This window comes from Stegodyphus dumicola, chromosome 3 (assembly GCF_044657685.1).
Source record: "Stegodyphus dumicola isolate Sdum_Otavi_A_Nest chromosome 3, ASM4465768v1".
Taxonomy (NCBI): Eukaryota; Metazoa; Arthropoda; class Arachnida; order Araneae; family Eresidae; genus Stegodyphus; species Stegodyphus dumicola.
In genome coordinates this window covers 203,176,911-203,189,172 of record NC_140770.1, presented here as the reverse complement: position 1 = coordinate 203,189,172, position 12,262 = coordinate 203,176,911, and the positions used below count along the sequence as shown (strand labels likewise).

General features: G+C 31.0%; 1 protein-coding gene across 1 annotated transcript; it reads left to right on the top strand.

Moving 5' to 3' along the window:
• The first annotated feature begins 2,366 nt into the window (after window positions 1-2,366).
• Window positions 2,367-11,486, top strand: LOC146998251 (peroxynitrite isomerase THAP4-like). The gene is made up of 2 exons (XM_085813774.1): window positions 2,367-2,606; window positions 6,551-11,486. The coding sequence occupies exons 1-2, from the start codon at window positions 2,454-2,456 to the stop codon at window positions 6,593-6,595; spliced, it is 198 nt and encodes a 65-aa protein (XP_085669900.1). The 5' UTR covers window positions 2,367-2,453; the 3' UTR covers window positions 6,596-11,486.
• The last annotated feature ends 776 nt before the right edge of the window (window positions 11,487-12,262 follow it).

Genomic DNA, 12,262 nt, shown 5'->3' with positions numbered 1-12,262 from the left:
TGTTTAATAAAGTAAACAAATAAATATTAAGCTTTTTTTTTTTTTGTAAATTTTGATACCCTTTAGATTATAATTGTTCTTTATTTCATAAATTAAGGTTTCATATTTTTAATTTTAGAATTCCTGCATGCCATCTTTTGAGATTTAAACTGATGATCTATAATCCGGAAAAATCGATAATCCGGAATCGCCGAAGTCCCGACGAGTCCGGATTAACGACTTTTGACTGTATATTTCTTACCTTTTCACCATTAATGGAAAATTTATTTTTTCCGGTTAATGAAGACAAAACAAAAATTAATATCACCACACTCGCAACATCTGCGGTTTCATTTGTATGTAACCCAAAATAATTCTTGGTAAGCTAGGTAGAATCACACTTGTGATTGCACTCCAGTTCTTTTACAGCTGGTTGAAAGAATTAACATCTACTGTATGTGGAAATAGTGAACAAAACAGTAAGAAATTGGAACAATTACCCGTGGACAACTTGTATTCATAGCATTCTAAAATGAGCTTTTGGTAAAATTTGACCGCAAATAAAACAGTAGTAATGAATGAATGTTTTTTCACAAAGTGGGTCCAATACTTTCACAGCAGGGTTATTTCATGTATTCTGCAGAGAGACTGATGTATGGTTTGTTGTAACTGCTGTATACAAATGTCTGGCTCAGAATTCCACAACAGTAATTAGCACAACTTTCATGGTTGATGGTATAATATGGAGGTACCAAAAATTAGTATTATCACAGTAACTGCAAGATGGCTTATATTTCTAAAACTCAGTTAACACATCTCATGCAGAAAGAAAATATTATCCAGTTTCATACTTAAATCAAGGTCACTGAAATGTGGTAAAAGCAATCTGCTTAAGAAAACAGATGCCTCTGTAGAGGACTTTCTATGGAAAACTGGCTTTCATTCCCATTATACATGGGCAAAACCAATGTCATGTAATATAATAATCTATTAGTAGAGTAAATACATTTAATTTCTTTGTATTTATTTATGTCATGCTGCTTTTCGTGTAATTTAGTATGATAACCTTATAAGTTTATTTAATTCTGATCATGGTCTACGGAAGTAAGGTAAGTCACCTGTTATCGAGAATATCAAGTTATTAATAGTTATGTGAAAGTCTGCAATAACTTTTCATATCATAAGAGATTTACGAATGTGTATATAACTTACATGTGTAGTTATTATGCAAGATCTATAGAAAGTATCCAAAATTACCATGACATTAATCACACTGTACGAACAGGCAAGACATTATACATTAGGAGAAAATTAACTAATATTTTTGGGGATGAAATACTATTTTACACATGGGAACTGTTTAAACAGCTGAGAAAAATTCATGCTTTCCCCCCCTACAGTTACAGAATATATATATATATTGTTTCATAAGAATAAAAAGTAAAGTTAAATTTAAATAATTCTCATGCGCCATTGCTGCAAAGAATGAAATTTGAATTTAACAAATATTCTCTATTCATATAAAGTTAATTTAAATTATGAAATTTTAATTGCATACATATCAAAGATTAATTATTGCTGCAAACTAATTTACTATATCACTGAAATTCTAGCATATGTAAATTAAATGCACGTATCTAAAACCATGAAAAAATATATAATATTCCAAAAAACTAATCCCAAATATATACATATATATATATATCTCGAAGACAGGCATATGCATAATTTCTGTTAGAAAAACAATTTCTCCGAGATTACGTTTTAGAGTAATTAAAACAATAAATTAATGGTGATATTATTACTGCATTCCAAAATTCGAAGTAATTAACGATTTCGATCATTACTACGAAAAAAAAAGGGATGAAAAAGAAAGAATCCTGATACAATAACATTAAAAATTTGTGTGTTTACGTATAAAAATATATAATATTCTCAAATAGGTCATTTAAGCATAGTCTTTGATTCGGAAACATTTCCAGAAGTATTTCAGTTTTCATAATCTGAAGTAAAAACAAACCTGCTTTTGCAGAGAATATCCATTGGCAGTTGCCTTCAGAAAAGGTTTCAATTCATTGAAGCAAACCGATTTAATCTGAATCAACTGATGAACTCACGCTCCGACATTTCAAAAGCATTACGACTGTCTCTTAAATGCCAAGGAATTCGATCAGCATTTCTCCGATTTCTTAAACGTCTGAGCAAAATCACTTCAGCCATCTTGTTTACAGTCGCTGTTAAGAGTTTGCGGCAGGTCAAGAGTAGCCGCAAAATTCCTCTATGGTAGTGACGTATTTTCAGTAGGCGTGTCCGAAAAGCGTTGCACTTGAATTCGGTTTTGCAATGCAAGTGCGATTACCTAAGGCTCCTATATACCAGGCTGAATCATCAGGCATTCGCTATCCCAATTGGGAGATTAAATGGCGGCTGTGTAGTTACGGTGCAACAATTTTTTGTGTTTTTTTTTGTGTAAAATGGGCGGATGTGCAGCTATTAATTGTTCAAATCATTCACGGAAAGGTCATACATTGGTAAAATTTCCTAAAAATGAAGAAAGAAGAAAAATATGGGTAAATAATTGCCGAAGAGACAATTGGAAACCTGGTCCAAGCGCTGAAATTTGCTTAGTAAGTATAATGTTAATTACGCCTTGATTTAGAGTTTATATCTTCTCTGATGTTTATAATGTGTAAGTAAAGTGAAATTCTTGTGTACAATAACCTAATTATCTGCTAATTTCTGTAATAATAGCTATAATTAAATTAGTCTAGGGTTAATGTACCCGTCGCCAAACATCGCCAATGTGGATGTTTTGAATGTGGAAAAGAAATTTCTCTTCTAATATAAAGCGCAAATTTTGTTTTCCTGTGCTAATTGTGGAAATTATACTAATGTAACATGAAAATCATTAGCATATTGAAATTTATTAAAAAACAATCATAATTTGGAAAGTCAAGATAAAATCTGAATGTTTGCTAAAGATATATGTAACATTATACTATAGTTGCAATATCGTTGGAATGATATATAATTTTTTTCTTTATTTTATAATCACTATTGTTAAAAAGTTAGATGAGTTTTTTATGCACGGTGCCCACTAATGTTTCTTGGTTAAAATAACTTCCAGAATTTTGACATTGACATCTGAAGTCAATAGAATAAATTGAATAGTATGAGACAAAATATATATAATCTGACTTCAATAATTGCAAGTACCATATATTTATAATCACAGTATTATACAATTTGGCAATGGAGTAAAGATTTAGAAATGAATGCAGAACATTCAAATAAGCACAGAAAACTTGTGAAACTGCATGTGTATTTTTCAAAAATAATTGTAGTGTTTTTAATGCATGTGTAGTGTTTAATGCATGCATAACAATTAAATAAATCTGCCTATAATGATGAATTTCAAAGGCCAAGCCAAAATCCTTTCATGAATTTGATACTTCTAAAGAATGTGATCTCGTCAAATTAAATCCTCATGACATTGATAAACAGTTATTACTGATATGTGTTACAAAGCAGATTTTTATACATGATAAATAATATTTTCTGAAGCGTTATTTTGTGTTGTCATCTCTAAATAAGAAATTGCCTACAAATTCAGAAAGCTACTGAACTACGTTCTAGAGTTTTTAATAACTTTAATTGGATGTGTCTGTGGGGATGTAATTTAAAAAATTGTCGTTTAAACTGGCCTTGATGCTTTTTAAAATGCATGTTGGCACTGTGCTTCGAAATTAGGCCTATGTTTTGAATGATTAGAGAATTAAAAATTAAATATTTCAATTAAAGCAATAAACATTACTACAATTATAACAAGAATCATAGTCTGCTCTAATTATAAATGTATTTATCGGCCTAGTATCTTAAAAGTTGGGTGAAGTGAACTCATATTTTCTTATCTATTGTAAGAGCACTATAGCAAGAAATATAAAGTTTTATTTTAGTTGTTTTTAATTTTATAGCAAAACACTACTTCATTTAATTTTTGGATAATGTTCTAAAGAACACTTTAAATTATAGGCAAAAAATAAATATTGGATAATTAAATTCTGCCCAAGCTTACAAGATGCTGCTGCTGATATGTTAGACATGGTTTGTTTATTGTTTCAGTTTTTTATAATACTGGGCCTAATTTAATTACCTGCATATTTATTTATTGCCTATACTTACTTACAGTTCATGCTTGCTGCCTTTGGCACAACCTCACTGTGTGAAACACTTTTCTCACATTTCTTTCGTGTGGTTTGTTTTTTGTACTTTTATTTATTTTGTATACTTTTTTTTATTACTTTATGTATTTACAGGATCATTTTGAGGAATCTCAATTTGAGTCACTATGCAAAGATAGTTAAAAACTAAGAAAAACTGCAGTACCAACACTCTTTAGCATTCCAAATCCACCACCATCTGTAACTGACAAGAGGATAAGAGAAGTAAGATGTCCTAAGCCAAATACTGAAGTGGTAAATTATTTAATATTCTCCAAAAAAATTGTTGAAAAAATCATTGTTATTACAAATATATTAATTCAGTCAACCATTGTTTAAAAAAATAATCACAGCATAACATGTTTACTATTTCTTTTTGAATTTAGGAAACTCTACCTGCTTCAAATGAAGAGTTGTTAAAAAAAAATAGAATTCCTTGAGCAACAGCTTCAAGAAAAAGATGCAAAATTGACATCATTTTTGTCCGATGAGCAAGTAGGAACCCTTGCTGTGCAGTCAAAAAGGAACTGGTCAGAAAAGTCCATTATAAAAGGACTGAAGATGCGATTTGCTTTGAGCAAACATGGATATAATTACCTCAGAAGTACTGGATATCCAGCACCATCGTACAGTACCTTGAACAGGAGGATTAGGGACATAAAAATTAATTTCGGCATTTTAGAAAATTTGTTTTTTTTCCCTCAAGACAAAAGTTCATTCATTTCATCAAGAGCTTGATAGGAACTGCTGCCTTTTAGTTGACGAAATGGAAATAGCTTCATATCAATATTTTGATACATCGTCTAAGTCATTCATTGGAAATGTTACGTTAGGAAGCTAAGCATTACACTATTGTAATGCTTAGAGGCCTTAAAACATCATGGAAACAGATTGTTGCCAATGAATTAACAGGGCCTTCAACATCAGGTTCTGACATGAAAGATCTAATTCATAGAACTGTAGTAGCAGCTACAGAAATAGGTTTAACTGTAAGAGCCTCTGTTTCAGATATGGGAAGCAATAACAGAGCAATGTGGTCGTCATTGGATGTGTCTGTCTCTAGGAGAGATAGGAAGACAAATTACAACATTGGAGGACCTGATGTTTTCATTCACAGTATTGCAGATGTACCACATCTCATTAAAAATATGAGAAATACATTTCTTTCAAGTATTATAATATTACCAGAGGAATTTCGCCACCAGCATGCCTTGCCATCGAGGATAGTATCTTCAGTGTATGTGAAACGACTCTGGTCAAGTGAGATAGAAGCAGATGCTGCCCTGAGATCTCTACATCACTTGAACAGAGTTCATCTCTTCCCAACACACTTTTCCTCGATGAATGGGGCATCTGCTGTGCAATTGTTTTCTGTAAAAACAGCTGCTGCTATTGAAAAAGCAGGTATTTTACACCAAGTTGCAAAAGAAGCATTAACTTCTGCATGGTGGCTGAGACTTGTAGCAGAATGGTTTACAATTATGACTACAAGGCATCCAAAAAAAGGCATCACTATCAAAAATCAAGATGAGAAATTTAATATTTTATTGAAATTCATTCATGTGACTGAAACTGTTCAGTTTGGGAAAGCATGGAAGCTATTTCAAACTGGCATTATTATGAGCACATTGAGTGTTGTGAAACTCTCAAAAGAATTATTTTCCGAGGGGTTTACATTTTTCTTACCAGGCAGGTTGACACAAGATGCGCTGGAAAATGCCTTTTCACAGATTAGACGAAAGTTGGGTGCAAAGCCTACTGCTTTGCAAGCCAAGAGAGCACTGAAATTAGTGTGCCTATCACAGTTCATTTCAGATATCAATAATCCAAATTATTGTTCTGAAAGTGACCACAGCCTCTTTGATGCTTCTGAATTAGAGGTTGCTATCAGAAAGGAGGTCTTGCATCCTATCTCCAATTCTGTAGTGCCATCTACCTCTTCTGCAGTGGCAGTGAAACGTCGCTTGCCCCCAGCTGTGGAAGAAAATGATATACATTACATCGCAGGAGCCATATATAATAAGTTGTTGAAAAAAAAAAAGCATATGTGAAAATTGTAAAACAGCTATGACCATTTCAGAGGACATGCTGGAACCTGACATACCCGAGCATCGCACAATTCTTACAAAACATAGCAGTAAAGGTGGACTGAAGGTCATCTCTTCAGGAATGTATCAAATATGTAGGGAAGCTGAACGAGAATTTCAAAAATGTAAAGATGTACTCCTTCGTTTACAATCAGCCATCACAAAAGAATTAGTTGAAAGAATAATTGATAAATGTACGCATGTGGCCATGCCAGAATGCTGTAATCTTAAGAAAGTAATTATTGATAATTTTTTTATTACTAGATGCAAAGGCCTTACACAGCATCTTATCAACAAAAGAGCCCATAACGTTTCATATTCATCAGCATCGGCCAATAAGAAACAAAAAGTAAAATAATTTTAGAAGATATGTATGTTTTATATTAAATAATTTATGTGTTTTATGTAATATGTATTACTTTTTCCTAGGCTACGAGTATATAAATTTCTGTGTTTGATGTTATATATGTTACTTTCTGCTAGGCTATGAGTATATTATTATGGTATTATTTTCTTGTTTCTAATATATAGAAATATAGCATATTTTCCAGTATAAAATTTCAGTTCAGTTTTACTTAAAAGTATGGGAAAGCAGATTTGTTTCATGCATGATCTTTATAATACTGGTATGAAATGAATGAATTTTAATCTGTAAACAATTTTTTGTTAATATTGAAATGTGTTTCCTTGGGTACATTTTTAGGCACTTGTGGATCATGTCAGACAACATGCAATAGAAAAAAGATGTCCGTGTGCATAAATTTTTCATTGTGTTACTTCATTTTATCTAAATTTCAAGGATAATTCTTTTCATTTTTATATGGCATGTTATTAGTATAAAGGCTAGTGAAAATAAATTGGTATGTGTATCTGTTTTTGAAGTGTAATGCTTAAATAAAAAGATGGTGTGTGTTTCTTCATTTAAATAAAATTTCAAAGATAGTATTTTTCAGCGTTGTACTGTTTGTTATTTCTCAATGTAAAGGGTAACAAGGGGAAAAAAACTGGTATGGTACATCTGTTTTTTAAGCATGATAATTTTATTTATTTCTTTAGTGATGCATATATATATAGAGAGAGAAGGTATTTGGTCCAACTGAAGTTATAATAAATCTAATTTTACTAGATCTCTCCCTCCCCTCAGGTGTAGAAAATTTTCAAATGCAGAAAGTTTATTTGCAGAATTAATTCATTTCTGATAAACTTATTATCATTAATTTTTTATATACCATGTTATTAAGTTACACGTATGACTACTGTGTAATAAACTTGTATTTAGGGCAAAAAATTAACTGTTTTGCAGCTGGTGACTAATATCATATGCTTCTAAGAATATTACTTTAACTTTTTTCATAACTTTTGTATTTCAGGAACATGAAACTGTTATTTTGATATACTTAAATAATAAAAGTGTGTATCTGAATCAATTAATGGATACAAATATTTTAGTTATTTTTAGAAGATATTTGCCATATCGCTTCTAATAATTCATAAAGTATATTAAAATATAGGTAAATAATTTGGTGCAGAATTCAAATTTAGGGTTTGAAATATAGTGAATCATGAGACTAAATGATTTTTATTGTCATGATTTGCCTGGGCTTAAGAATGTACTTTTCGCCCAGTGGAAATTGTCATCAAACTGTCCTGAACAGGCTTTTTGTTGATAATAACTTCCAGGCTTATCAGTACCTCCTTTTGAGTGGAGGGTATACAAATATAGTACCCAATTTAAATTACATTGTGATTGTAATAATATTGTGGTATTAAATAAGTGATTATAATTACAATTTAGATAATTGCTTTGTAATTATATTACATTGTATCTGTGAACTCTTAATTTCATTACTTTATGCAATTATGTTGTAAGTGCATAATCTAATTGCAATAATATAATCTATTCACAATTACAAAATAATTATAAATGCAGTTACATCTTAAATAGAGGCCATTTTAATACTTTTAAATTTTTGCAAGATAACTTCCCATTAAGGTTCATTTGGAGGAAACTATGCAAATACTAAAAAAGAAGTTATGTTAAATTTACATATTTTGTACAGTAGTTTCTTGTTATAATACTGTTCAATATATCTTCAATACTTTTGTAAATTTAACGACATTCTTTGCAATTACTGTGGGGCTTTAAAAAGAAGTTTCTTAGTTATGCTTTCTAATAAGAATGTGTTAAAAATTAAGTATTATGTATAATAACTAACAATTAAAAAAACTTGACTGCATGAAAATGCTGTTGCTGTGTAAAATAAAAAATAAGCTTTCTTTTATGCTTTGAAATGAATTACATGTGGTTAAGTCGTCCTTTTACAATTTAAGAATGTGGTTAACACACATTCTTAAATTGGACAGGTTTTATCTAAATTATTAGTATAAAATATATAAACTATGAATTATTTTGTAACATAACTCAAATTACAAAATTCATTCTATATACGTTCAAATTTATTATCTTTTATGGAATAACTGTTTTTTAATTTAGGTAAAAATTGGATTTTTAGAAGTATTACAAATACAATGCAACACAAAGGTGATCTGATTGGAGAGGAAGGACTTTTTATTACGGTTTCTAGTTCGTATTTATGTTACATTTGGTGAAAGTCATCCAAAATACAGAATGCTGTACTTTCTTCTTCCATATATGTTATGAAATATTTCACACATTTAAAAGAAAGTGTTTCTTCAGAGTCTTGCACAATTATTTCCATATACCTCAGACTAAAATGACAACATATTCTTAAGTTATTTTTTTAGTGTGAATTTACAGTGTTTTTATGGAAATTTTTGTTAAAATGTCATTAAGATAAATTTATTTGCACACTCTACGCTTTAACTATTTCCCCATTTGACACTATTGAAAGCTTTTATTCATATCTTATTTATTTTAGTCTGCTAACGAAACTGAAACATCTAAAGAATAAGTTATTTTGAATATGTTTACAAAATATACGCGAAATTTTTATTTAAGTGAAAACGTCTATATACTATTCGAGAATTAATTAATTATCCGAAAAGTTTATGTGCGCTGAATGCCGCGCGTCTATAAAATAAATCTTTAAAAAAAAAACAGCAGACATTCAGCCAGCGTGTGCGATAAACGCGCCAAAATTGGTAGCGCGTTCCCTCCCTCGCCAAGAGAGAAAAGTTGGTGATTCAGCCTGGTTTAGAGGAGCCTTACCCCTCCTACCTTTCCTACCTCCATTCGATTTTCAGCACCTAACCCGGTAGCATATAAGCAAAATGTACACTGCTAGGACAACGGCTTGAGTTTGGCCAATGACAATCCAGATAAGGGTCACCATTAACTCCGCCCACATGAGTGATGTCACATTTCTGACGTTTGTTTACATTATGCTCTTCGGTGTTACGAAGTGCGTTCCTTGAATGAAAAACATTTTTACTCTGCAATGTATATTTGTTCTAGGGATACTATTTTTTAAATTTTCCTTTAAAGTATTACATTCTTACTTCCAGAAGGAATATAAATTTATGTCTGAAACTTTACAAAATTTCTTTCTATATTGCGTGTGTGTGTATATATATATGCATGCGTGTGTATATACATATATTTTCAATATATAATCATATGTGAATTATATCATCAATTATGAGTGAGTGTGCGTGTATTAATTTTTAAGAATGTCAGATTTCTAGCAAATAATCTAGAAAGCTTTTTTTCTCTTAATTTTTCACATTCAGTTTTTTTAAATAATTAAGATGATTGTATTAATATTTAATATTTCTGCACAACTTGATTTATCACTTAAGAATGCATATATTTAATTTTGGATAAAGTGGGATGTGAATTCCAGTAGTATATGATTTTTAATAATAGAATAATTTCTCTAAAGAAGCTTTTGTTTGTTTTTATTTTTTAATTCCTTTAAAAGAAAATTACTTAATAATATTAGACATAATTAATATATTACTTCTTATACATGTCTTAAATATTTTAACAGAAAAATTTCATTCAATAACTTTATAAATTTATTTTATGCAGTATTTTAATTTAATAAGAACTAGTGTTGATAAGTGAATTTCCATAGCTTTCTTTATACATTTAGTTTAGAATTCAGTTTTCAGTGCATGTAATTATTCTCCTTCATGGCCCTCCACACACAGCCTAACTGAGGCTGAGCGATAAAGTGGCTGGAAGGCTGATAGTTTGATCTGAGTTTGATTCCAGGTGGACAGGCTGGCTGCATGAGAACTAACCTGGTTTTCCACAATTGTAACATGGATATGAGAGTTTGCCCCCTTAGAAAATCCTCCCCAAAGATATCCCTCCCACATAGACCTTGCATGCTTTCCGTAATCAAATAAGCGAAAGACATTTATTAATGTAATAAATTGTCATGTTACACACTAAATCAAACTCGGAAGTTATTATTAATTATACTTACAGAAATAAAGTACTTAATACCAGATTTTGTTGATTAATTTACATTTTTAGAAATAGTTGAATAAATTTCTGACCTTCCATAAATACAGTGAACCCTCTCTAAGATAACCACCAGCAGTTGTGTAGAGCTTGTCATCTCAATGAGAAGATGTTTGGTACCAGAATTTGTTTATATATTGAGGAGTAGTCAGTTTCAGAGGTGATCAGAAAGAAATGGTTTACTGTGTTAAAATGATAATCTGTTCCTAACTTTTTTGCAGGGTTTGATTTGGTTTATGTGATTATGGCAATGCCTTGAGGGCTATCTGCCTAAGCAGAGGGATGCCTTCATGAAGAACTTTCTAAGGAAAACTGGCTTGTATACACTTTACACATGGGGACAACCACGAAAACATACATGCAGTCAGCCTATTCACAGGATTCGAACCTCAGACCGAACTACCAGTGTTCAGCAACTCACCACTGGTGGGCCTCTTTTTTTTTCAGGAAAGGAAGTGTTTTCTAAGTGTAGGACATAACATATCTGTCTAAATAGTCCATGTTAAGATTTGATCTAGGAAATGAATAATGTTGAAGCTGAAATTAAAATTACATAAATTTGAATACCATGCATGTAATGTTCATCTCAAATTTAGTTTCCTGTGATGTGATTTTTTTAATGTAAGGATCAGACTCTGGTATATTGAAATATATATATAAACTTTAAATATAGCATGAAGTCTTATATTTGAGTATAAATGAAATATGTTAAAACATATGAGAAAATAAATATATGTTTTCTTCACATGTTATGGAATATTCATCCCTTATTTAAGCGAATGTGAAGTTACACAGTTTCAAATCCACCACAAAAATGTATGATAGTCACAAGTTTGACAAAAGATCCTTTGCTCAAATGATAAAAGGCTTTGGAGAACATAAATGCAAATTAGAAATGTGTGCTAAATACGAGGCCATCGACATCCACAAAAGTGCACTGTATTAATTTTAATACTGCTTTAGATTTTTACATATTATCCCTTTCACCAGCCAAGTAGCAGGATTTAGTGCCAGTTAATGGATGACTGTGCCCTCCATAGAAATGATTGGTGCTTGGTTACCATAGCCCAAATTTTTACAAATGATTGGTGCTTGGTTACCATAGCCCAAATTTTTACAAATGATTGGTGGGATAATACATAAGTATCCTAATTTATATTGACATGAATGAAAACAAAAAAATTTTTATCATATACCTTTCTACTAAAAAATTTTGTTTGCACTTGGTTTGGTTTAGTTTACATAATTATGCAAAGCACTCAAGTGCTATTTGCTTAACAGGAGGGATGCTTTTTTGGAGGTCTTTGAAAGGGAAACTGGCTCTTATACACATTACACATGCTGAAAACCATGAAAACGCCCCTGCAGCCAGCACATTCGGCAACATTTGAACCCTGGACTGAATATCTAGTATTCAGAGACTTAAACACTCGGGTGCTGGTGGTCTGGCCCTCGGTCTTATTAAACTAAAATTCATCTACATTTATAAAGGGCTTATCAGAAAAATGCATACACTTTAATAA

Coding starts and splice junctions, on each gene's coding strand:
- LOC146998251 (XM_085813774.1), top strand. CDS start 2,454: ATGGGCGGATGTGCAGCTATTAATTGTTCAAATCATTCACGGAAAGGT. Junction 2,607..6,550: donor CAAGCGCTGAAATTTGCTTA/GTAAGTATAATG, acceptor TTTTATTACTAG/ATGCAAAGGCCTTACACAGC.